The sequence below is a fragment of the Felis catus genome, chromosome E3, assembly GCF_018350175.1.
Source record: "Felis catus isolate Fca126 chromosome E3, F.catus_Fca126_mat1.0, whole genome shotgun sequence".
In the NCBI taxonomy this organism is placed as follows: domain Eukaryota; kingdom Metazoa; phylum Chordata; class Mammalia; order Carnivora; family Felidae; genus Felis; species Felis catus.
In genome coordinates, this window is record NC_058383.1 from 37,418,918 (window position 1) to 37,441,868 (window position 22,951).

At 46.0% G+C, this 22,951-nt stretch overlaps 1 protein-coding gene across 4 annotated transcripts in view; it reads right to left on the bottom strand.

Annotated features, from left to right (window-relative positions):
• Nucleotides 1-22,951, bottom strand: part of HMOX2 (heme oxygenase 2) — a 31,011-nt gene that overhangs the window by 788 nt on the left and 7,272 nt on the right. For 2 of the 4 annotated variants that reach the window (XM_019821020.3, XM_006942384.5), the window contains exons 2-5: nt 3,270-3,396; nt 1,936-2,053; nt 1,030-1,521; nt 45-171 (exon numbers count right to left, since the gene is read on the bottom strand). In XM_019821020.3, the coding sequence (XP_019676579.1) occupies nt 45-171; nt 1,030-1,521; nt 1,936-2,053; nt 3,270-3,355 (823 nt within the window). In that variant the 5' untranslated portion in view covers nt 3,356-3,396. Of the gene's footprint in view, nt 1-44; nt 172-1,029; nt 1,522-1,935; nt 2,054-3,269; nt 3,397-6,990; nt 7,072-14,112; nt 14,305-22,951 lie in introns of those variants that run through there. The other 2 variants (XM_045048180.1, XM_003998903.6) reach the window with 2 other exon arrangements.

The following is a 22,951-nucleotide window of genomic DNA, read 5'->3' on the forward strand; positions in this document are numbered from 1 at the left end:
GACACGCCCACCCTGGAGGAGAGTTTTGGACAGGCAAGACCTACCTCCATCTTGTTTAGCAGCGTAGTAGGGGCATTTACGCACATCTCCTTTCCCATCGTGCATGGGGAGCCCATCCTCCAGGGTCTCTTTGGCCAACAAGAAGCCAGCCTGGTCCAGTTCATCGAAAATCTGCAGGAGCAGGGGATGAACAGCTTTCAGTGGACTCCAAAGTGCAAACCAGTCAAGGAGCAGCCCGAATCTGCAGCGGGGGCAGCCACACGGACCCAACGCTGCTCCCTGGCACAAGCTCAGAGGTGGGGCCACACCTGTGCTGCTGACTGTGGGAGCTCCTCCCTGGGCACTGACCAGACACAGCCCACAGCTGGAGCTACCAGGGCAGAAACAATGAGGAGAGAACAAAAGCGCTGCCCCAAAATACCACGTTAACATTGGTCCTTCCCCATTCGCAGTTGCTAGGTATTTTCAGCAAGAATGATGGAGAGGAACGTGGGAGAACTGAGGCCCCAGCAGGGCTGACCCATCCTAAGTGGCCCACGGAGGCTCACTGATGCGGGACTGATCTGATGGGCCTGTGTCGGGGCTGGTGCTTCCTTTCCCTGCCTCGGCCACCCTCCTGGTGCCGAGGGCCAACCTGGACTCCAGGACAGAATCTGCCTCCCCAGGCTTAGCCCCGTTTAAAAAAAACTTGTCACCTGAGTTCTCACCCTGCTTGGTTCTCTCCTTGAACTGATCAAGTGGGGCAGCCTTGCTAAAAAGGAGGAAATCCACTCAAGACCAGAATCCTGTGGTGAGAGGGAGTGACCTCCCTCTACGTGCTAGGGCCTTGCCCTCCTCGGAACAAAAACACAAAAGCTGTCCATCAAAGCGAAGCCATCATGGGCTCATGCCCTCTGTGGCCTATTTGGTCCTACGATTTTCTCCCTGGAAGGCTGCCCCGTATCGGGCCTAAAGCACTGGTGCCTGTTACGGCAGCTCCAGATCAGCCCCCACAGTCAGGGGCCCCCTTCTGCCTGACCTCAGCAGTACCTGCATGTTGTACTCAAAGGCCTTGTTGGCCTCCTCCACGATCTTCTCTTTGGTCTTTAGGTTCAGGTCCAAGGCATTCATCCTGGCCCGGTAGAGCTGCTTGAACTGTTGAGCATTGTCCACGTTCTCAAATTTATAGAACTGGGTCCCTTCTCCCGTGCTGGGGAGTTTCAGGGCCCGCTGGGCCACCTTCTTCAGCACCTGGCCCCCTGAAAGGTCCCCCATGTAGCGGGTGTATGCATGGGCCACCAGCAGCTCCGGCTCATTCTGCCCCACATAGTGGATCCGCTCCACGTACTTTTGGGCAGCCTGGGAACACTGCACCTGCTCCTCCCAGTTCTCGCCAAAGAAATACTCCATGTCCTTGGTCAGTGCCTCCTTCCGGTGCAGCTCCGTGGGGAAGTACAAGGGGGCAAAGGCTGGGTGGTCCTTGTTGCGTTCCATCTCCTCCTCCAGGGCTGAATATGTGAAGTAAAGTGCAGTAGTGGCCAGCTGTTGAGGGTGACAGGGGAGACCACGGGGAGGGCTGCAGTTCTGGCAGCCCTTGACCAGCAAACACCCCTCCTGAGCCCAATGCCCTTGCGTCTGAGCAGCCATAGAGGAAGGCTCCATCCAGTCGCATGCCCCCTCTAATTCCCGCAGGCCCATTTTGATACAGTGGATTATTTCACACACCCAGGCAACTTTTTATGTTTCTTAAAGGAATGACACGGAACGTGGATACTTCTGCTTCACACCATCACTATGTTATTCTATTTAAGCTACCTGAAAACCACAGCCTGCTGTCAAAAGAATGGAGAGCAGGTGGCAAAAGGCCTAGCTTCCACTGAAGAACTGTTCCAAGGGGATGTTCCTGACACGATCGAGGCCCCCGACCTGACCCTATCCATGACCAAGGGCACAAACCTTAAACAGCTCCTTCCTGATGTTGCCTTTCAAGAAGTCCTTGACAAATTGGGTGTTTTCTGCCCGGTCATGTGCTTCCTTGGTCCCTTCCTTCAGGAGCTCGGAGAGGTCAGCCATCCTGTGGAGATAGATGCAAGGTGTGCGCACACGCACGCGTGCATGTGTGAATTAGCCCTTCCTAGTTTCAGGGTGTCCCCTCGCTGAGATGGACGCAGGAGCTTCTGAGAAACTCAACCCCAGCCTGAATACAGGGTCTTGCTAGGGAGCATGGAACAGGCAGATGTGAGTCGGCCCCCAGGACTTGGATGACATGTGGAGGACTGTGGCCTACTTCCTAACAGTGTCCATGTCTGAACCACCTGAATGAACAATGCTTTGCCTCTGTGACCACCTAGTGCCTGATAAAAAGCCCACCTCTAATCCCAGCACAGCGTGTGCTGGCTTCTGCAGGAGCAGCGAGCCTTTGGGAACGTGTCTCATGGAATCCACAATGCTGTGATGGACTGACTGTGGATGTCCCGGGGCAGCCTTGCTGCCCTCCTCCCACCTGGGACCCACAGCCTCTTCAGGACTGCATGTGGGTTGGCCCAGGGGCAGGAGGAGAAGGAGACAAAGGCTGAGGAAGTTGGAGCCAGTACCTGGGCTTGTACCGCTTAACAAAATTATACAGGATGGAGCTGTGCTGACAGGTGCCACAGGCAGCAACCAGCGAGGGAAACAAAGAACCCATGACCCTGAAGACGGGAGGCGCCGCGCAGTAGCCCGTGTGGTCCACACGGTCTATCCACCAAAGAGATAAAAACGCGGCCCCATACAGCCCACCCTCTGCTGGCTTCTTTAGGAGATTGGGCTCCTATCACCTACATGCTGAGAATCATTTCTTACTAGCAATTATTTCGAGATATAAAAAAGCACTTTGTCAATGACAGGGCTCAATAAGATAAGAACAATGAAGAACAGGCTCTGGGAATTCATGAAGTGTCTCTACCCAGTAAGAAAAATCGCTGGAGTCAGAGTTGCTCCCACATCCTAAGGGGTGGAAAACACTGGAAAAGGTGCCAGTTTTGCCTGATTACCCTTTTTCACCACAAAAGAAACAAGGATCAGGAAAACCATCAAATTCTATTCCTCAGCACTCCTAGCAGTGCCTGTCCTGCTTCCTCGGGAACGAATGGGGAGAAAGCTGAGCAGCCCAGGGTGCTGCATGCCACTTCTCTCTGCAATCCCAATCAGGGGTCCCGGGGGAAACAGCAGCGACACTCCCCACACCCTGGTGCCTCCCACATACAAGGCTCCGGGCACATGAATCAACACAGCCAGCCACCACCACTCACCTGGTGTGGTTTTCTTTTTCTGAGGCCCCAAAGCTCTTTTTCTCCGACTCATCCACCCCCTCTGAGGTCTCCAGTTCCACTGACATGGTTGCCGAGTGAGATTCTTGCTGCTCTCACTCTTCTGGTCCTGTAGAGACACAAGGAGCTGGTGATGTGGCGCCCACAGCATCACTTCCCCCAGACACCTGCTGGTTCTGCTCTCCTCTGAGCCAACATAACGGAGGAGTCACCCACGCGCCTCAGGAGTGTTTTCTTTAAAAATAAAACTCTGCCATTACTGGGGCCATTATCTGGATATGGACAAAATTTTAATATGGACAGGAGATGAGGTAATAGCGTCAAACTGATACTGAACTTGCTTTTTTTTTTTTTTTTTATAATTGTGCTGTGAGTATATAAGAGAATGTCTTTGTTTTAGGAAAGACATCCTGAAGTATTCAAAATTAAAGGCCACACTTCTGCAAGTTAACTGTAAAATGGTTCAGAAAGTGTGCGTGCGTGCACATACCTGTTAGGGAGAGGGAGGGAGGGAACACTCAAGTCAAAGCAAATGAAACAAAACACTGGCAGTGAATTTGGATAAAAGGTACACAAGAGTTACTTGTATCATTCTTGCAGCTTTTCTGTATGTTTGAAATTATATCAAAATCAGAAGTTAACCTAAAACACAAAATAACAAATAACATCATAGATAAAGCTTAAAACCAAAAGCAGTGGTGCAGCGAGCGGAGCGGCTCTGAGTTGGGCAGCAACCCGTCCCAGCTGTCACAGGCAGGGCGGCCTTGTGCACAGAGCCGCGGGGCAGGCAGTTAATTGGAACAGTGAGCCAGGCCATTTGAAGACGCTAAGAAGAGCAGCTGGAAAGGCACTCGACGAGCTGCATCAGGTATTCAGAGTCACCAAGCAAGTGGACTGTCCCCAGCCTGCTCCAGACTTTGAGGGACTGAAGGAAGAAAGACAAGCCAGCCGCTCTCCCTTTGCTGCTGAACCTTCCGAACCTTCCTAAACCAGGGAAATACGGTCCCACAAGACAAGCTAACCCTCCACCCCTGGAGGCCTCTGCTCTGGAGCACAAAAGAGCAGCCCATCTGGGAAACTTTCCAGATGAACAGCAGCACAGTTCACCAGTTACTAATGTAACTCACAAAACCAGAACTACCCAATCAAGCCAAGGAAAGAAGAGGTCTTTATTTTCCTACCTCAACCAGTATCTATTTACTGAGCATTTTCTACATGCTCTACCCAGAAATAGGTGTCAAGGGGGACAAAAAAAGTGTAAGTAATGGTCCTTTGAAGGCTTAAAGAAGAAAATAAAAATCAACTTCTAACTCACTCCACAGATACACCCACTGTTAACGTTAGTACGTATCCTGAGTTTTCTCCAGACATGTAATTACATCTTATCTTTTGGGATATTATAATACATGGTTTGCTCAGCATGCTCTTTCTGAACCTTTATATTTAGCATTTATACAGTGGGATTGACAGGATTAAGTGAGAACAGGGAAGATAAGGCTTTTAGCACAGTGCCTACCACATGGTAAGCACTCACTAAATAGTAGATATGAATGCCTTTGTATTTTGACTGAGGCTTAACTGCTGTTGTCCTAGAATGCTTAGAAAATAAATAGCAGAAAGTGAAATAAGCCAGACAAAGACATGCAGGGTATCATTTGTATGTGGAATCTAAAAAAAGAGGCTTAAGTCATAAAAACAGAGGGTAGAATGGTAGTTGCCAGGGGATAAGGGTGGGAGCAATAGGGAGATGTTGGTAAAAGGGTACAAATTTTCAGTTATAAGATGAATAAGACCTGAGGATCTGTGAACAGCATGGTGACTAGAGTTAATAATACTTTACTGCATAACTGAAATTGGTAAGAAATGTAGCTTTTAAGCGTTGTCACAGAAAAATATTTGAGGTGATAGATGTTCATTCAATTATGAGAATCCATAATTATAAATCACATTGTATACTTTAAACATATAATTTAATTTTTTAAATAAAAATTTTCATGTTTATTTAATTTTGAGAGAGAGAAAGAGAGCGTGATCTGGGGAAGGGCAGAGAGAGGGAGACAGAATCTGAAGCAGGCTCCAGGCTCTGAGCTGTCAGCACAGAGCAGGATGCTGGGCTCAAACTCACAAACCGTGAAATTATGACCTGACCAAAGATGGATGTTTAACCGACAGAGCCACTCAGTCACCCTCAACAAAAAAATTTTTTAATGCTTATTTATTTTTGAGAGAGAGAGGAAGAGAGACAGAATGCCAGCAGGGGAGGGGCAGAGAGAAAGGGGGAGACACAAAATCCAAAGCAGGCTCCAGGCTCAAGCTGTCAGCACAGAGCCTGACACAGGGCTTGAACCCACAAACCACAAGATCATGACCTGAGCCGAAGTCGGATGCTTAACCAACTGAGCCACCCAGGCACCACGAAATATATTATAATTTTACTTGTCAACTACACCTCAATAAAGCTGGAAAAAGAAAAACAAAATATATAGAAAATGGGACCTTCCCTTGACTCCCAAATCACATATACTTTCATCTCTAATAATGCTGATGAAGGCTATGGTTCATTAACGTTAAGTCCAGGATGTGAAAGTAGGTGGTCATCACATGGAGAGAAGGCTATTCAGAAAGGCTTCCTGGAGAAGGGGGCGGGGGGGGGGGGGTGCTTACCCAGCTCCCTCAACACCATACAGGATTTAGGGTGGAGGAGAGGAAGGGCCTCTGGATCAAGGAACAACGTAAACAAAGTAAAATGGGACAGACCATAGAGATGGCCTAAGGGTGCCCAGCTATGCATCCTGTGTCCTTTTACCAAAGGGCCAAGGCAGACTTTGTCGGCTGCAGAATAAGCCTCACACCAGCTTGTCCATGCTGACCTCCTTTTACAGACTTAAGAAAGAACATCTGAGCTCTATGCCCATGAGGACCCTCAGAGCCAAGATTTATCTCAGGCCAGTCGGCCCTCAGGCTGCTAAGAGAAGGTGCTGGATGGGCCACCCAGTAGAGGGAAGAGGGGAGAGTAAAAGGTCCCAGAGCCTCTAGACAGGTGGCAGGCCCACATGGCCATGCTGAAGACATACCCCAGGTACCTGAGGACTGCACCTCCCATGCTGCCTGCAGGTGAAACTGAAAGTAGGCCAACACAAGAACAAGTGTGCAATCGGGCTGCCCTAGGTTACCAGCTGCAGTAACTTAGGTAAACTTTCTGCACCTAATTATCATGCTGCACAACAGTCATTATATATGTAATTCAATCTGATCATTAATTGTTTTGTTTGATAATAACTGCACACTCTGGGAGGGTGTAGTCTTGCTCGACCAACAGGACCTTTTGCTTCTCTTACAAATATGAAAGGGGGAGGGAAAGCAGGCTGCCACAGATGCCTCCTCATCAGCACTTTGTGCCAGTCTTCAGGCACACCTTCCTCCCACCTTCTTCAACCTCAGTCCTGCCCTAGAGCCCCTAATCCCCTCCTCTCAACTCAAGGGAGGTCCAACTCTGGCCCCAGGGGCAGGGCCACAGGTGTCTGTTTCATTGCTGGAGCTCCAGAGCCCGGGAAATAACAAGTTCTCAACAAACACTTGTTAAATTAAAAATCCAAAGGTGGGGGAAGGGGGGTGTGCCTGGCTGGCTCAGGCGGAAGAGCATGCGACTCTTCATCTCGGGATCGTAAGTCCAAGCCCCATGCTGGGTGTACAGATTACTTACATAAATAAAAACTTTAAAAAAATCCGAAGGAAAGAAAGCAGGCAGGCAATGATCTCATGCATCCTGCCAACAACGTGGCACCTGTGGACAACAAAAAGTACTCTGCTGTTGACTACTTCAATAGTTTTCTAAACTCAAAACATGATTTAACAATTTCGTTTTTGAAGGAAAGATAGGTACTGGCCTACTTCACTCAGAAGCAAGAATACAGATGGGGCACCTGGGTGGCTCAGTCAGTTAAGTGTCCAACTTTGGCTCAGGTCATGATCTCATGGTTTGTGAGTTCGAGCCCCGCGTCAGGCTCTGTGCTGACAGCTTGGAGCCTGCTTCAGATCCTGTGTCTCCCTCTCTGCCCCTCCCCTGCTTGTGCTCTCTCAAAAATAAATAAATATATTTAAAAAAAGGAAGAATACGGAGTCCAATGTGGACTCAAAGCACCATCTGCACAGATGGGAAGAATGCTCTGAGAAAGGCTCAATTAGCACATTCAACCCATACGAGCAGGGTCCAGGCAGGGCGGCCTGTGTCCATCATGTGGCCTAGTCACTGTTCCTCAAGGGGGTGGCTGGGTAGTACAGCATTCAGAAGCCACCTTGCAATGTCAGAAAAAGAATTCACTTCTGAAAAGCTATGTGTCCAAATTTGGTCTGACTGGCCCTCTATGCCTGAATCCTTTTTTCTTTGCAGGAGCCCCTGGAATCCCTAGAAAATCAGAGGTCAAATCATAAATGTAGACTTTCTAGACTTCAACCTCTCATTATCAAGAAGCTGCCTCACTCCACCAGGAAAAACAACAGAAAATATCCCAAAAGATTAACAGTAATCTGTACCAAAATGATAAGTAGCCATAATATGACGTTAGAAAAAAGTCACACAGCCTAACAATACAGGGTTGGACTGCTCAAACAACAGCAAACAATAGAATCCTGGCACAGCTGGGACAAGTTGATAGGCTGCAACCACTATGGAAAAGTCTACATAAACTTGTTTTAAATAAAGGACTCAAAACGCTGACTACAACCATGCACAAAAGTATGTAAGCAAAAAAAAGAAAAAGTACTGAAGTATACTGACAGTAACAGGAAAGCTATTTAAGAGTATAAAACGCACAATAAGTTATATTAAAGAAAAAAGAAAAAAATAAAGCTCAACGTACCAGTTCCAATCAAGCAATCAATCAATAAAAACAAAAGAGTATAAAACTTGTTATTTGACTTTTTGGCAAACTGGCTACTTCTTTTATATAAAGTGGCCAAATTCTCTTGAAAAGGGGGAAGAAAGGCAGGGGAGAGAGGAAGAGGGGGAGGGAGAGGGAAGGAGAGAGAGAGACAGAGACGGAGAGAGAGAGACAGAGACAGAGAGAGAGAAAGAGAGAGGAAATGGACCAAGCAAACCAGCTAAGGTAAGATCCTGCACTACATGAGTCCACAGGAAGTCACCTGGGCCATTACTTTGCTCTTACAAATTTCAGAAAGGTCCACCTGCCCTCTGTGTTTTAATTCCAGAAAACTGTGACCCTCTGTTTATAAAATCTACCTCCATACCTCCATAACTCCTGTACTACCTATTCACCTGACTGATAAAGGTTTTCACTCCCATATCAGGTCTGATAGAAGCAGCAACAATGTCCCTATCACCAATGTTCCTTCCAGCAAAGTTCGTTCCTGTGGACCTGCCCAGGAGTTCCAGAACACTCAGTTCAAAGCCTTTGCTCCTGGTAATTTGCAGGCTCAAGGCACTAGGGCTTTTGAAAGAACTCATGTGTTCAAAGATGTTAAATCCTCCTCCATGGACACACATCCTGCAAACCTCAGAAGTCAGAAAGCTCAGTGCAATGATACCAGACAGACTACATTATCACTCATTCCCCATTTGGTGATTCAAAAAGGCACAAAAAAGACCTAACCTATAACAATTCTTTTTCATTTTGATTCTTCTTTGCCCTGGAAAGCCAAGGAAGGGAGCAGACTGCTGAGCTCAGCCAGCACTAAAGAGCAAGGTGGGGGAAGGGGGAAGAAAACGCACTGCAACCAGCTCCCTGGAATTAGAACAATTCTCCCACCTGACTCTGGAATTGACAGTGACCAGCTACCAGCTACAGATGCCCACAACATGAGCTAGTGTTGTTATTCCCATGCACAGAGAAGGAAACAGCCACAGGGAAAAGGAAAGCGGCTGCTCAGACATCTGTATGGCTCTGCCACAGTTCCCACCCCTCCCCACTAAACAGCTTGTGGTTGGGCACCAGGAGTCCCTGCCTGCTTACCAGAAGGCTGTTCCCAGCTCAGTTTACTCCTGTATAGAACTAGCATCACATTAATAAGAGATTATTCTTTGGCTTTCACAAGTGCTGTCATCTTGTTTCCCCAGGTAAACCAGAAGCTTCCTACAAGACAGATCATCAAGACTCCCGTAGGCTCAGTTTCTCGGGAGTCCAATGCCATGTTCCAAATCACTTAGAACCCACCCTGGGGAGTCTCCAACCTGAACTACAACTGTTATAGATGCAGAAACAGAATGCCTACTGAGAAAGCTAACTTAAATGGGTGTGGGACAAGAAAATATTGGTTCAATTCTAAAATACCAGGGGCATGGAGTGCCTGGGTGGCTCAGTCAGTTGGGCGTCCGACTTTGGCTCAAGTCATGATCTCACAGCTCCTGAGTTCCAGCCCCGCATCGGGCTCTGTGCTGACAGCTCAGAGCCTGGAGCCTGCTTCAGATTCTGGGCCTCCCTCTCTCTCTGCCCCAACCCACTCTCATTCTGTCTCTCTCTCTCTCTCTCTCTCTCTCTCTCTCTCTCTCAAAAATAAAAATAAACATTAAAAAAACTTTTTTTAAATACCAGGGGCACCTGGCTGGCTCAGTTGGAAGAGCATGCAACTCCTGACTTTAGGGCTCTGAGTTTGAGCCCCATGTTGGGTTTAGAGATTACTTTTAAAAATTAAATAGATAAAATACCAAATACAATAAAAATTTTAATTAGGAAAAAAAATTTTTAATTTTTTTTTAACGTTTTTATTTATTTTTGAGACAGAGAGAGACAGAGCATGAGCAGGGGAGGGGCAGAGAGAGAGGGAGACACAGAATCCGAGGCAGGCTCCAGGCTCTGAGCTGTCAGCACAGAGCAGGACGCGTGGCTCGAACTCACAGACCGCGAGATCATGACCTGAGCCGAAGTCGGATGCTCAACCGACTGAGCCACCCAGGCGCCCCAGGAAAAAAATTTTTAATTGGGTATTATGCCTCTAACTGGTATGAAATTTAGTTTTATCTTTCTTCAGATTGCCCTCCTTCTTTCCCTTCCTCTCTCTCTTAGGGTCTGGATTTTCTAACTAAGGATTTGTTTGTATTTCCCATGCCTCAGGCTGGCCAAGACCATTCTCACCCCTTAGGGCCCAGTGAGATTAGCTTCTGCGTTTATCTGGCTGTGTTATGTTTTCTCTGCTGCTCCCCTCCCTACAGGTCTCCCCTGTAGTCCCTGCCCTCGGCTGCTGTCTCCACATCAGAGCTGGGCACTGGCTCCCTGCCCCACTCCAACCCCTCCAAACAGGCCCATTTCCACATCCATCCTCTCCTTGCCCAGGGAGGCTGCTCCTCACCCATGTGCCTCTAAGGGCAGGCACTACATTGGACTCTGGTTACTTTTCTTAGCCAGCATTGGAAGTAAAGAGGACTCTAGTTTCTTTTGTCCAAAGGTCTACCTCTGGTCATTGGTGCAGCTTCTTTTCTGCAGCCCATGGTTTTCTGTGTGTGTGTGTGTGTGTGTGTGTGTGTGTGTGTGTGTGTGTCTGTCTTCCACTCTTTGGTTTCAATAAATACCTTTCAATTATATACATCTTCGTCTATGATCCCACCTCACCAACTTACATCTTTTGACATTTAGGAGGGTCACAGTTCAAAAATAATGTATTACCTCTTACAGAAACCATGTACATTGTGTGCCCCATAAATGATTTTAGATAAACACAGAATACAAGAATCCCAGACTCTCTTTCCTGGATTATAAGATCTGTTCCTTCTTTATATGCCCTAAAGGCTTTTCACCTTTGAGAGAATACCTGTTTTTTTTTTTAATTTTTCTTTTTAATGTTTATTTATTTTTGAAGGAGGGAGGGAGAGGGGGAGAGAGAGAGAAGAAGTGGGGGAGGGGCAGAGAGAGAGAGAGAGGGAGACAGAATCTGAAGCAGGCTCCAGGCTCTGAGCTGTTGGCACAGAGCCCAATGCGGGGCTCGAACCCATGAGCTAGGAGATCATGATCTGAGCCGAAGTCAGACACTTAACCAAATGAGCCACCCAGGCACCCTAGCCACCCAGGCACCTGGAGAATACCTGTTTCCACTTAACAATACCATAATCAAGGGCGCCTGGGTGGCTCAGTCAGTTAAGCCTCGGACTTCAATTGAGGCTATGATCTCATGGTTTGTGAGTTTGAGCCCCATGCTGGGCTCTGTGCTAACAGCTCAGAACCTGGAGCCTGCTTCGGATGCTGTGTTTCCTTCTCTCTGCCTGCCCCTGCCATTCCTGCCCCCCCCCCCCATCCTGCTCATGCTGTGTCTCTCTCTCAAAAGTAAATAAACATTTAAAAATTTTTAAAAACAACACCATAATCAGGCCAAGTTAATTCTTTTTTTTCTTTTCTTTTCTTTTTTTTTTGAGAGAGGGAGAGGGGGAGGGGCAAAGAGCGAGGGAGAGAGAATCCCAAGCAGGCTCCGTGTTGTCAGTGTGGAGCCCTATGAGAGGCTCAATCCTACAAACTGTAAGATCAATGACCAGAGCCGAAATCAAGAGTGGGACGCTTAACCGACTGAGCCACCCAGGCTCCCCAGGCCAAGTCAATTCTTAATGGCTCCACATAGTCCCATCAGGCCTCAGGAGACATAAATCAACTGGTTGTTTACCCAAAAGTTCTTTTCGGGGGGGAAAAAATTCTTTTCTGGATACGTGCTACATAAATAAATTCTAACATCCTACTTACAAACCCTATATGTGATCTGGGAACAAAGAACCGTAGAGCTACTATGGAGGGCAGAAACCGGGCGCAGGAAGGCAAATCTCTTCAGAGCTTCCAAATCTAGCTCTACATTATTCACCTGCAGCCCAGTGTCCCATACCACAAGACTATTTGGAGGATCAAATAAGATAATGACCGTGAAACCACTTCCTAACAAGCGTTACAAAAGGAATTGAGAACGGACTCTGAACTGTTTACCAGCTGGTCTGCGTGGAGACACTCCCAGTGAGCTTTTCAAACCTTATCAGGACACCAGGAAACTCTCAACAGGGGGAAGAAGCCCTGTTCCTGGATGTGGTGTGGAGAATTTGTTTTCCTTAATACTGTTTGAAATCCAGCCCCTCACCAAGCACCAGTTTTGCATGCCACTCAGGAAATGGACAGGCAGAGAAGTGCTATCTGCCTCAGGTCAACAGCCACTTAACTGGCTCTGCTTTGCTCCCAGACCTCAGGGAGGCTAGAATGCAAGTGGGGCCTCCCCAAAACTCTGAGGAAACCAGGTTGTCTAGGTCAACAGCTTCTGAGTTTATACAATACATGGCCTGAGGTATCCTCTGAACCCTGGCACTGCCACTGCTCAGGAAATCTTACACACAACCTTCATCCTTTTCACTTTAATCACTGGGTGAATTCAATCCCACAGTTCACTGACTGGATGACTATTAACCTCTTGATAAAGAGCAGTTTCAGACAAAGAATCCTGGAAAAGTAGAGACTCTAGGGACACAAAATTCTTGCATCAGATTTATTAAACACACATTTTTTGCACATCTGGACAATAAGCAACCAGAATGCAATACAACTATAATTAGTCCAAGAGTACCGGCCTCTTAGTAACCCCAACAACTGACATCGCTCAGAAGTTCAAGACTGCTCTGGCAGGCTTTCTTTTTACTGAGGACAGGGGTGTGCTCATCTGTAGCATGTCCAAATACAAGAGAGCAAGCATTCAAAGCAGACACCAGGGAGGACACCTGAAGCACTGAAAAAAGCTCAGAGTACGGGCCAGGAGTCTACTGTTAATGCTGCCAAAGTCCTGGTAAAGAGACTCCCTACTACAAATGAAACAAATTAAGACTTGCCCTGTTCTGAGTGTCTCCTCACCTCATATGAGAGACCAGACCTCAGGGCTGAGAGGAAGAAGACTCTTTCCCATGAGAGGCATCTGGGTGGGATCAGAAGCCCTGACTGAATTCTGAAATGGGTAGGACCACATTTTGTAAGAATAAAGCCCAGGCATCAGACATCCCACAAGGGCTGGTGTTAACAGAGGAAATGCTGACATGACCATGGGTCACCCCTAGGTACTATCAAGTGAAAATGATTCTAACTTTGGAACAATCTTGAAAGCATGTGTCCTGTGGCTTAAGTAGAGTCATCATATTCCCTTTCACTCAGGTGCAACAGTTGTCACATGTGGCTTCAGCTTCTCTCGTGGATGAGGACTGTGAACAGCATTTGGGGGTGGAGGCAGAGAGTGGCTCAATACGGTGCATTCTGCTGGATCCCCCTTTTGGAGAACCTAGAAGTGCTACTAGCTTCCAGATGTGTCCCTCTCTACAAACAGACTCAACAGAACCTCAAAAGCACCCCTTGAGTGCTTCAAAACCTCAAAAAGCACAGAAGGTCCTTGAGTTCACCCTGGGAGGGTGATACAGACAAAGCACCAGACTGAAGTCTAACACACCTGGGCACACCAGGCTAAGTCACTTTCAAGCAGGGTCCCATTGACCCTGAAGGAATGAAGAGTGAGAGATTTAAGTGATATGTCCAACATCATTTAGAAAGTTAATAGTGGAGTTGGGACCAAGCCGGAGTCCTTCTGAATGCAAGGTCATTCGTCCTATGTCCCAGCTAACATGCATGTGAAATCAGTATGATGTCACCACAGACTACTAACAACATGGAAAATAAGGCTGTACTATACTGCATTTATGTGTGCAGTGGAGGGGTTTTCTAAACCACTGATTGTCATTTGGGTTTTTGTTTTTTGTTTTTGTTTTTGTTTTTAGTATGAAACATTAGCTCAATCCTTTGATTTCTGAGAAGTAAATGCCCAGGCTCCCACTGGAAGCTTCAGAAGCTGCTGCTGCCCATCCTACAACACTTACCTTGGCTCACTCAGATTACAGGCAACCCGAGAAGATTGTTCCCTGGCGAGCCCTGCTTTTAATGGACCAGCAGGGCAGGCCAAGACTGGAGACAGCTGGTCCCAGAGGGGAAGACGGCACCTCCACCTCTCAGGGCATGGAGGGAACCAGCCAGACTTGCCAGGCCCAGGTGGACAATGAAGCCAGGCATCCCTGCACCAAGAAGAGGTCACAGTAAGGTCTGCACATCTCTATAGCACCCATCGCCATGGTAACTACAGAAAAACAGGAGATCTGGTTTCAAGAATCTATAAGTGTGTCCTCCATGTGTTGTTTAAAATCTATTCAGTCCCATCTTTGTCTACTGAAAATATATGTCTACTTGGAAAACGTAGTGCAATGGATAGAACTGTGTCAACATAAACTTCATATAAGATTAGCAACTCCATAGGCCAAGGTATTGGTCAATCTAACAAGGTGGCTCCTATAATCTCACTTTGGACCTATAAGGGATTTTAACATGTTTCCACAGGCCTACAGAGTCAAGTATTATTCCCAGGCTTTTTCACAATGACTGTCTAGATTCTGACAGCAGGGGAAGAGGTGGGTGGGTGGAGTGGGGGGCAAGGAAGCACTCAGAATTGCTAACTCCAAGAGGCTGGTTCCATCCTACAAAGGCTTGGTCTATGGCAGCAGGGGACCAGCAACAGTGGCTACTAGGACTTTCTCACAGTAAGGAGTTCAGCTTTCCCAGCAGGCCCTACCTCCACTGGTAGAAGGGTAAGGGGTACAGACCAGTCAACCTGCTGCTGCCTACTCTGGCTCCCTGTATTAGTGAACAAGGTGACAAGGGCTCCTTGGAATGGAGGCTCTAGTTATTTTCCTCTCTCAGTATACCTAGCCTCATTTGTACACGAATGACTAAGTCCCATAAGAGTAGCCAGGGGCCAGAGTATGGAGAAAACATGTTGTAAGTAATGTGAAATTACCACAGTTAGTTCTAACAGTGGCCCTCTCTTCTATCCTAAAAAATCTCTCAGAATAAGAGCCAATTTACAGGGATAATCCTTAAAAGGCAAGACAGTCATAAACTTTACTGTAACCTCAAAACCATGCTCTTTTATTTTTCTTTAGTTTTTAACATGTTTATTATTCATCTTTGAGAGAGAAAGCACAGGCAAGGGAGGAGCAGAGAGAGAGGTAGACAGAATCCGAAGCAGACTCCAGGCTCTAAGCTGTCACCACAGAACTGAACACGGGGCTCAAACCCATGAACCTTGAGATCACAACCTGAGCCGAAATCGGACGCTTACCCAACTGAACCACCCAGGCGCCCCAAAACCATGTTTTTTTAAAAGGCAGAAAAATCAAAGTGATACAGGGTGTTACTTAGCAAAATGCCCTTAAACTCTAGATATTCCTGCTGTTCAACGAAGCCTTTTAGCATAGAGGGGAAAAAGTAACAGATTATCATGCATTAATTACTCTGCCTTATCTGTGAAATTTCTACAACCATGAGGTTTCTTTTCCTCATTAGTATGAAGTTCCCAGGACACGATCTCCCCATGCAACAGTTGTGGCAATAACTCAATGTCTGCATAAATGCCATATGTGCCTGTTAATTCTTTTCTTTTTATTCAAGTATAGTTGACATACAATATTGTGTTAGTTTCAGGTACAACACAGGGATTCAACATTTATATACATTACAAAATGATCACCTTGTTAAGTGTAGTTACCATCTGTCACCATACAAAGTTATTACAATGTTACTGACTATAATTCGTAAACTATACTGTACATTCCTATGACTTATTTTATAACTGGAAATTGGTACTGCTTAATCCCCTTCACCTATTTCACCCATCCCCTCTCCTCCTTCCCTCTTACAATCATTAGTTTGTTCTCTGTATTTACAAGCCTGTTTCTGTTTTATTAGTTTTGTTTTTCAGATTCTACATATAAGTGAAATCATATGTTATTTGTCTTTCTCTGCCTGATTTATTTCACTTAGTATAATACCCTCTGGGCCCATCCATGTTGATACTATTAATTTAGACACAAATGTAAATATCTGTATCTCAGTATACATCCTATGACATGGAGACTGAATGCCTCCACCTGGAGGTTTCTATAAGATGGGTTCGACACATCTAATAGCAGACATATCCATACAAGTCCTTTCTACACAGCACAATGCTAATATGCTGACATGACATAGAAGGAGGTAAGGCAATGGCTGAATTGCATGATCTCCAGAGTTGACCTGTAGCAGGCACCTAACAAATGTTAACCTGAACTGAGCTCAGCCAAGAAAGAATACACTGGCACACAAGCCAAAAGGTAGAGTAGGGATATGGTTAAGGCACAGGCTCAGGGCGCCTGGGTGGCTCAATCGGTTAAAGCATCAGACTTCAGCTTACGTCATGATCTCATGGTTCGTGGGTTCGAGCCCCGCATCAGGCTCTATAATGACAGCTCAGAGCCTGGAGCTTGCTTCACATTCTGTGTCTCCCTCTCTCTCTGCCCCTCCCCACATGCACTCTGTCTCTCAGAAATAAATAAGCATTTAAAAAATATTAAAAAAAAAATAGGGGCGCCTGGGTGGCTCACTCAGTTAAGCGTCCGATTTTGGCTCAGGTCATGATCTCGTGGTCCGTGAGTTCAAGCCCCGCGTCAGGCTCTGTGCTGCCAGCTTGGGGCCTGGGGCCTGCTTCGGATTCTGTGTCTCCCTCTCTCTGACTCTACCGCATTCATGCTCTGTCTCTCAAAAATAAATAAGCGTTAAAAATAAATAAATAAATAAATAAATAAATAAATAAATAAATAAATAAATGGCACAGGTTCTAGTCAGGCACAACTGAGAGCAAACCCTGGTTCTGCCACATACCAGCTGGGTGGCCTTGGACCAGGTACTTAACTTCTCAGAGGGTCAGTTTCTTTATCTGATAGTAATAACAACTATGCAAGGTATGTAATGAGAATTAAATGATAAGTTACTTATAGAACTGCGACATATCATATAGCATTGATTAACAAACTGAAGAAAGGGCCACTTAAAGTTAACACATGTTCCCATATACTTTTACACAAGAAATGGAAATACCCCTGTCCGTGAAAACCCTTACAGGCAACATCAAATCTGTACTGGGGTCACAGACTTTGAGTTGAAGGCTCACTGTGAAGAACCTCTGTTTTCATTCTGACAACACTAGATACCAAGAAAGGAACACAAAAATCTTGGAATTTCTAGCAAAATAAACTTTGCAAAGGCTCTAAAAGAAGATGATCACCTAAGTTCAAACTCTTTCAGGGACACTCTGAACATGAGTTAGATAAAGGCCCCTTCATGCTGTGGAGGGTCAGGATGGAGGCCAAGGGCATGTTATTGTTTTATTTCTTTTAAGTAGCTCATCACTATAAATAAAGGTTTAGATAACTGAAAAATTTACTTGACTCTGTAATCAACTTGATTTGCACTTATATCTTATGACACTCAATCCCCAACCCAATGGTTCTCAGCTTGGGGACCATTTTGGCAACACCCCCCCTTCCCCCCCCCCCCTCCCCCGGCCTGCCCTGCCCAAGGGTTGTCCGGAAATGTCTGGAGACACGTTTGATTATCACAAGTGGGAGGGGGAGGGGGTTTGGCCACTCAACTGGTATCAAGTGGGTAGAGGCCAGGGATGCTGCTCAACATCCTGCAATGCACAGAAAGCACAAACACAAGTACATTCATGCACACGTGTGTACACATACACACCCACCACCACTACAAACTGTTATCCAGCCCAAAATGTCAACAGCACCAAGGCCGAGGAACTCTGCTTAAATCTCAGAAGCAGTGCTAAGGTCATTCAAGAAAGGACATGCATCTAATACTCTTCCTGTCCCTTCAGTAGTTTACAGAGACATATGAGATTCTGGCACTATGCTTCACACTGTTTGTCACACCTTTATCAAATATCCTTTACAGAGATTTCTGGGGAAACTGAATTTCAACCAGAAAACAGAAGAGGCTGTTACCAAATGGGGCAACTTGGCACTGTCCACAGATCACAATGAAAGGGGTCACAGTACCTTCCTGGGAATAGGACTGATTTGTATTTGGATCACTAGGAGGCAAAACCTTTAAAGCTCTGTAACAAAGCCAGGCAGAGGTGAAGCCCCTGAAAGAAATGTGTTTACTGACTTCTTTGTGGAATGGAACAAAAAACTGGAAGAAATCTAATGACTGTTTAGCGGTCTGGTGTGTGACTGACAAGTAAGCTAGGAATCAGGAGAACTAAAGTTCTACGACCAGGCCCACACTGGCTAACTACATTTTATGACTTCCCTAGAACTCCAACATCCTCATTTATAAAATGAGAGGCATTCCTCAGGAAGCTGCAGGGAGGATGGCATTTAACATGAGGCATAGCAGGAAAAGCTGTGGGCTTCCCCCATCTGTTTCCATTGGAGCAACTCCCCTATTCCTTGCTATACTTCCTCCCAAAATGGGGTTGTGCTACTTCTAAAAATAAGGCCTAGAAAACAATGCACTGATCATCTTGGAGGCCTGATATTATATTAACAGCGACCTAAGCAAGCCTTTTACAACCTACCATAGCACTTGTATCCCATGACAGTATTTATTTATTTCCATTCCAGATTAGAGTTCATTTATCTTTCCCTCCTACTACCCAACACAGGGCACCCAATCAGGGTTTGCTGAGTCAATGAATGATTTCCAGAATTTGAGGTATTCTCAAAATCAAGATTATTCTCAAAGAGCGGATGACAAATACGACAGTTAAAAATGAAGCCCGGAAATAAGAAAAATGGCTGGTGAGTAAGCATTTTTGAGCAGTGTTTTTACTGGAGAAATTTCTACTGATGGTGAGAGATGAGAATGGCCATGTGGGGAGACCAAGCATATAATACTTTGTGCTCAAATAATAGTTTCAGGGTGCCTGGGTGGCTCAGTCGGTTGAGCATCTGACTTCGGCTCAGGTCATGATCTCACAGTTCTTGAGTTTGAGCCCCGCATCGGGCTCTGTGCTGACAGCTCAGAGCCTCGAGCCTGCTTCAGATTCTGTGTCCCCCTCTCTCTCTGCCCCACCCCTGCTTGTGCTCTGTGTCTCTCCGTGTTTCAAAAATGAATAAACATAAAAAAAAATTTTTTTTAATTAAAAAAATAATAATGGTTTCACGTTTGAAGGAGAAATGTTGGGTTTGCACTGGTTTCAAAGCGGCTTCCTTACATGCCACGGATACAGATACTGAGAACACACCTTTTAGATTTTGTTTTAAGGACTGTGAAAGCCTGACTGGGAGCAGAGCACTTGGCCTTACCGCACCACCCCCTCCCCGACCTACCTACCTTCCTACCTTCCTACCTACCTTCCTTCCTTCCTCCCTCCCTCCCTCTTTCTTTCTATCTATTTATTTATTTTTGGGAGAGAGAGAGAGACAGAGCATGAATGGGGGAGGGGCAGAGAGAGAGGGAGACACAGAATCGGAAACAGGCTCCAGGCTCTGAGCCATCAGCCCAGAGCCCGACGCGGGGCTCGAACTCACGGACTGCGAGATCGTGACCTGGCTGAAGTCGGACGCTTAACTGACTGCGCCACCCAGGCGCCCCCCCCACCTTCTTTTTAAAGAAATGATAGGCAAAATTTTAACAGTCAAGGTAACAAACACTTGCCAGCACTCCACCACCTCAGGGAAGCACAAACTACCTGAAACTTCCTGATGTCTACCTCCATATAAAAACGCTTTATTCCTCCAGCTGGCTTTAGAGAGAAGGGATGCACAGGAGCATTTTCTTCATGTTTGTTACTCCAGCAAAGGGGCCAACCTAAAGAAGGCAATAGCTGTACAACCTCCTAATAAGCCCATATCCTGTTTCTAAGCACATTTTGGAGGAAATACACCAAGGAATTAGGTTATCATTATTGCCAGGGCATAAAGCAAAATGCTACAGGGATCACAACTTACTGAAAAAAACAACAGCAGCAGTTTGCCACTATAAAACTGAGTAAGTTCCTCTTCTATGAGGCAGCCCCCAAAACTACATGAGTTAAAGATACATGAAGTAGGTACCTATAGTTCTGAAGAGTTCCCAAGAACTGGTCAAACATCACTGTCTCTATTAATCATTATCAAAAAGAAATTCAAATAGCCCAGAACATCCACTGTTGCCCAAGGACATGATTAGGCAATAATGAATGAATAACTTTAAGGTTAAAGAGGTAGGCAAGATAGGGAGGGCAAATGTTCAACAGCTTATAGGCCAAGAAAGGCAGGGACTGTGTGCTCCTCAGCTCTGAGAGGTATCTCAACCCTTTTTCGAAACCAAACCCTACACAAAAGGCCAATATGGAAAGCAAGTACTGTATAGTGAATGGAGCATCCACAGTTAAAGTGGTGGTGCAGGGTGGCTGGCTGGCTCAGTAGGTAGACCATGCAACTCCGGATTTCCAGGTCATGAGTTCAAGGCCCACGTTGGGCGCAGAGCTTACTTAATTTAAATAAATAAAAAATAAAGCCTTGGTAGCAGCTTTGGTGGCGGGTACTCAGGAGCTCAGCTCCTCCATCATTCTTAGGAATTCTGAGCTCAGCCTAGTTTGCCGGCTGTGGTCTAGGGCAACTAGGTCACTTGCTTTGAAACAGACGGCTTCCATTTCCTGCTACATGTGCTAAGTGACAGTGGCTCTTGGACAGTCTCTTAGGTTGTGTGTGTCCAAGCAACAGAAGGAAACTGACCCTGGATTAGCCACTGTTCTCAGAGCTGCCCATGGCTTTCTGACTGCTGGGCCAGGGCTCCGTATACTCTTTCACACCTTGTTTCCAACAGTCCAGCAGCTTCTTGAAAACATTTTGACCTTCCCAAAAACCTGTGGCTTCTGTGTCTTCAATTCACTCCATCCCCAATACTCCTACTTAACTGTACCTCTGTATCAGCTACACTTGACTGTAAGGTCTCTGAGGCCAGACTTGGAGTCTCAACCACACTAGAAAGTGAGAGTGCTTAGGTGCCCTGTTCCTGGGAACCAGTGAGAACTCACTGTCCTTTCTATGTGCACTCTTGCAAGTCCCATGACAGTTGGTATTTAGTTAATGTCTGTTTGTTTACAAAGGAATCCTATGGTTTCTGTCTCTAATCTTCCACCCAACTACTTCCTCATCTGAAGACAGAAATTCAGAAACATGTACTTCTAAAGATGGGTAGGAAGGGTATTTGCCAGAATAGAAAAATCAGTAACTTTTTTGGTTGCAAATCCCTTTGAGAATCAGATGACAGCTTCAAATCCTCCAGGACAAATGCATATAAAAAATGTGGTCAATGCCATTCCAGAGCAACCACAAGCCCCTAAAGTTTACCCATGGACCCAGAATTCAGGTTAAGAATCCCTACTCTAGTAGAGTCTCTTTATGAGAGACATTCCCTTTGTGAGTAATGTTTTTAAGGAAACCCTGAATAGTTATTAAAGAGGGGTTTCCCCTCTCTTTAGTTCCCTTCTTTTCTGTTCGAATTCTTTTACCTAACCCCAATGGGTTCAGTTCAAGTTCTCCTGTCTTTTCTCTTTCTCAGCCCTTCACTTCCCTGACCTCCCAAAATACTGTGTGCAAGGGACTATCATAAGCCTTACAATTTTACAGTTTTGAGTCTCCCCAAGGTGACAGCCAACTCCATGTGAACAAGGACTATGCTGGGTTTGTTACTGTTTTGCACACCCCCTCAGTGCCAATTCTCTGTACACCACAGAGGCAATACATACTGCCAAAGAGGCGGATGCCACTGCTTCTTTGCCCTTCTACCTTAGGCATTTACACCTGAACGTTAACTTCTTTAAAACCGGACATATGCCCTGGAAAAGCCAAATATAAAAGCAAGAAAGAATAACCTGATCAACCCCTCTTCTCCTTTCAGGTCCTCTAGTATGACTCCACAAACACAAAAAGCAGGACAAATATGACAATGAATACAGACACCTGTAAATTTTGCTGAGGTTGTCAAAAACACAAGTGTGTGGTACAGGAATGGAGTGTTTTAAAAGTTACTTTCCAAGGGCTCCTGGCTGGCTCAGTCGGTGGAGCATGTGACTCTTGATCTCGGGGTTTTGAGTTTGAGACCCACACTGGGTGTGGAGAGATTACTCAGAAGATTAAAAAAAAAATCTAAAAAAATGTTTAAAAGTTATTTCCTAATTAGTGAGATACCTATTACTAAACAAAGAGAAAGCCTGACTCTCCCCTTGCCTTCCTGTGGAAGACCAAGGGAGTGAAGGTCAATGACAACTCACTACAACTGCCTTCAAATACTACCTAGATTCCTCTCCCAACCCAAAGACAATTCTGCTCACCAATTCTTTCCCTTCACCTGCCCACCCTCCTCCAGCCTGTCCTGGAAATAATTCCAGGTGACAACAGCTCCTCTGCAGCAGTGTGTAGTGGTCCTGCTATAGAGAAGAGCAGATCCAATAACTAAGGAAGGGGATGGCTACACTTGGGCAAGTGACACACCACAGCATCATCACCAAACATTTATAATGCTCATGGGCTCTGTGACTTAAGACCTTAAGAGGCCTTAAGGCCCTGTTTTGAACTTTAAGTACCTTTCAATCAAGAAAGAGAAAGAACACAAGGTGTACCACAGTACAAACATTAATTGTACAGTGCAGACAACAGTGCTTAAAGACTGAGCCTTAGGCAGAGCCTAAGGTTGGCTAAGTCTGTCAAGTGTCTGACTTCGGCTCACGCCATGATCTCATGTTTCATGAATTAGAGCCCAGCACTGGGCTCTGCACTGACAGTGCTGAGTCTGCTTGGAATTCGCTCTCTCTCCCTCCCTCCCTCTCTCTGCTCCTCCCCAGCT